A 3875-nucleotide genomic window follows, 5' to 3' on the forward strand; every position below is an offset into this window, starting at 1 on the left:
TGTAAATGTGGAAGCATCACTCCTCAAAAGAAGTGTGACTTTCAGTATCATAGGTCTGATGATGATATTTCAGTGTTGCTTTGCTGTATGTGCATATTTGAAAGTGATTAGTCAAGTTTCCACTGGCAAACTCTTGCTGTCCTCCTGCAGAAATTGGGGTGGGTGCACAGGCCACTTGATCACTTTTTGTTGCTGTTTGTTCATTTTTCTCTGTTTGCAACTACTACTTTACCCAGAATTGGATTGAACCTATACATAGTTCATATGAATTTGTTTCAGGCTAATGTTTTTGTTAGATATTTATCAATGGAGTCAGCAGAAGGAAATTGATTTCCCTTTTCATATGTGAATTTCAAGAATTGTCTGTATCATCTGTTTCATGAAAAAGTGTGAAGCACTAGCAGTAGAATTGGTTTTTTGGAAGGAGAGGGTGGTTTTGGACTAGCAGCAGACGTTTTTGGCTGGAGGAATAGCAACTTGAAACTTCACTTACTGAAGAAACCTGTTCACAATTTTGTCTGTTCTTTTTTTTTTTTCCCCAGCGTTCCTGAAATAAACTTCCTGCAATTCTTTGCAGTGTGCAGGTGTCCAGACTCCCCTTTACTCATGGTCGCCTGTGAAACCCGTCAGGCAACTGAAGGCTGTACCTAAAATTCTGCTGGCAGTGCAGCACACTGCAGGGGCCTTGATATAGTTACGGTGGACACCCTGTGGGGCAGCCACAGCTGTAGCATCCCCTCGTAGTCCGAACAACAGAGTATTGCTGTCCAGGAGTCTGCACGTGTGGAGGACTGCCTGGAGTAGAAAAAGGAAAGCTGCAGAGATTGTAAGCTGCTGCTTGATCCGTGTGGCTGTTGTGCCGAGGAACATCAAAACTTTGCTGGATGGATCCGACAGCTCGTTGCAAAGTAGAGGGTCAGTCCTACTGCTTATTTGCAGTTATTAACCTTAGTGGATTTTAAATTTTTTTTGTTTCCTTTGTTTTTTATGTTTTTCTCTGTATGCCTAAGAGGATTGTGGCCTTGCAACCAGAATGCTCATGTTCAGGAAACTTAAGGCTGTTCCTACTGAAGGGCTTTGAAGATCAGCAGGCATTTCCTCCAGGGTTTACAGCATTGTTGGAGGAAACATTCCTTGCAGAAGTCTTCAGGCCTATCCGCCCGACTTTGGTCATTTCTTACCTCACCAGCACGTGGATTATGCTGTTTGCAGACTGTCTAAGCTGCACGATGACCTTCATGGATTCCTCATGAGCTTTTACAAGGCCAGGCCAGTGTACTTTGTGAAATCCTTTAGAAATGCCTGCTAGGCTTTTAAAGTCCCAGAGCATAGTCTATACTACAAGGAACTCAGAAGGTCAGCAGCTGGATATGGTTGTGGATGAAAGGGGATTTGTGTGTGTGTGTGTGTATGTGTGTGTGTATATGCAGTTCTTGTTTCAAAAATACATATTTTTTCAGGTCAGATAGAGATATATTGTTCCTGAGAAGGCTTCTTGTACTCTCTGATAAAGCCGAGGGACTTCTGAATTCCATAAGAAATTGATGAACGAGATCCCTATGCCCTTTCTTTGCATGTGTGTTGCACATTCATTTTGAGGAACAGACGCTGTTTCATTTTGTCAGTGTGCTGGAAGCACCTCCCACAGGTTACTTGCACTGCATCTACTTAAAAACAGAAAGAAAACTCATACTGAAGAGTACCACTGGCAAGTAGCTCTGCTGTTTAAAATTTTTGAAGTGGCTTTCCTGTGTGAATCTCAACTTGGAGAGTCTTGCCAGCACTATATATTGCTGTAATTAATTTGCCTAACTAAACCAAGAAAGAAACCGTGTATTTCAGAATTTAGAACTATGTAAACAAGCCCAAAGCTAGTCGGTGTGCTCACAAAACTTGTGGCACCTTGTTCATAGGTGGTGGGAGAGAGCTATTTTTCTGAAGGCTGGATTTCTCTTTCACCTGGACAGAGCAATAAACCTCAGTCTGAGTGATCTTTGGTGCTTTGGCATCTGTGGCAAATACATATCTAGAATAAGCCCCTGTACAATTAAAACAGCTAGTTTGTATCTTTTAATTCTGGCTCGCAGTATCAGGACAATGTCATCTGATGGTTGTCCATGCTTAATATCACATGGAGATTATGTAGCTGATTTATATCTGTTCCTGGTCCTTAGCACACTGTAGGAGTTGGTTAACTTGATATCTTCTTGTGCCTCTTATGGTGGGGGGCAGATGTTGGCTTTGGCTTGTGGGCCTGCAGAGTCTGCTTGGTGTGGAGATACAATCTCAGAAGGAGTGCTACCAGTTATCTTGCTCATGAAAAACCTGTAGGCCCTTGGGATATTGCAGCTGGAGGCTGACATTACAAGTGCCTCCTAGGGTGGATGGGAGAGGCAGGGCTGTACAGTGTGCTTCTGAGGCTCTTTGCTCCAGCATCTCTCTCTCTCTCCTCCCTGTGGGCTGTGCTTTCCCCTCTGAAAATCTCAAGCTAAAACTCCCTAATTTAAAAATGTATTTTGGCGGAAGGGGGTGGGGATATGATTTGTGGTTCTGAACTTTTAAAATTACCTTGGTTATAGATTGTTGTTGTTGTTGTTGTTTGAAGGATGTGATAGGAGGAATAGTTTCTGTGCTGACCAGAAACAGAATACAGGAAGATATGATGTTAACAAGGTGGGGGAGAAAAGGAGGTGTTTGTTTAGAAAAAGCCTAGTCACTAAAGCCTGTGGGGCAGAGGAACCCTGCTGATAACACAGATGAAACAGTCTGCCTCTTTCCTAACTTTAGAGGAGTGGAGCTTTGTAATAAATGGCTGCCATGTGGCAGCTGTCTCCCAGCTTCGTGAGCCTGGCAGTAGTTAATCCTGTCAGCAAGTCATGCTCCCTGGAAAAGAGCAGTGAGAATAGCTTCAAACTCTTGAATCATTCTATCTTCAAAATATTTGCATGTTGAGTCTGCTTAAAACAAGTTTGGTAATTTGATGTAGTTTTCCATCTTTAAGTAACATTAAAGTGCAGCTGTGTTGGCTTTTAAATAAAATGTAAGAAACGTGCTGAGATATTGCAATTTTTTTCTCTCTTTAAAAAAGTCATTTTAGTTTTAGAAGGTATATTTTCCAGAGTGCAAAATGTACTGCGTATTGAAGGGACACTGTGTTGCTATCCCTGTATGTTAAAAAATTACAGGTTGAGCATTTGAGATCATGGTTATCCTTAAAAGCTTGAGGCTTTTAGTCTGGTAACTTCAGTTTGCTTTTTGTATTTTGCTAAGCATGTAATGTGTTTGTCCTTTTTCCAAAAATCAAAAAACTAGAATTTTGACTTTAAAATTTTGAGATTTTGTGCAGTAATGTAGCACCATCAAATTTTACAGGCTCATGATAAAATCTTGGTGGTTGACAACACTGCCACCAGGAAATGGGTTTAAATCCCTGTAATTTCTGCTTTTTCTTTTCTCATTTTGCTGTGTTACCTTGTGAAGCACAAAATGTTTTGACAAGCTGCCTGGTACAGTGCTCCAAGCAGAGAGTGCGCTGACATCTCCTGCAAAGACAGTGTGGTCGGGCTGCAAAGGATGAGTTGGGAGCTCTGCAATAAGCAAACTGATGCTCTCCCCCTTGGGCTTGCCTGTGTTTGCTAGCATATGGATGCAGTTAGAGTGGTGAAACACCGTGTGGGACATAGCTACTCCAAGAGGAGTTTTTTCCTAGTCTGTAGCTTATCCTATTTTCAGAATGATTTTTGTAAAATTGCCTGTGCATTCAGTTCCTCTGTGAAACTCTTCACATACTCATCTTGGAGGAAGAGAATTGCAACCAGAGCAGTGCACAAGAAGCAGGGCACTAGCACAGGAGATTTTCTGTGTCTTCCTCAGTG

General features: G+C 42.0%; 1 protein-coding gene across 1 annotated transcript in view; it reads left to right on the forward strand.

Annotated features, from left to right (window-relative positions):
* The first annotated feature begins 542 nt into the window (after positions 1-542).
* Positions 543-3875, forward strand: part of RREB1 (ras responsive element binding protein 1) — a 78340-nt gene continuing 75007 nt past the window's right edge. The window contains 1 exon segment of the mRNA XM_005424910.3: positions 543-915. Within this exon segment, the coding sequence (XP_005424967.2) occupies positions 885-915 (31 nt within the window). The 5' untranslated portion in view covers positions 543-884.

Source organism: Geospiza fortis, unplaced genomic scaffold, assembly GCF_000277835.1.
Source record: "Geospiza fortis unplaced genomic scaffold, GeoFor_1.0 scaffold219, whole genome shotgun sequence".
Taxonomy (NCBI): domain Eukaryota; kingdom Metazoa; phylum Chordata; class Aves; order Passeriformes; family Thraupidae; genus Geospiza; species Geospiza fortis.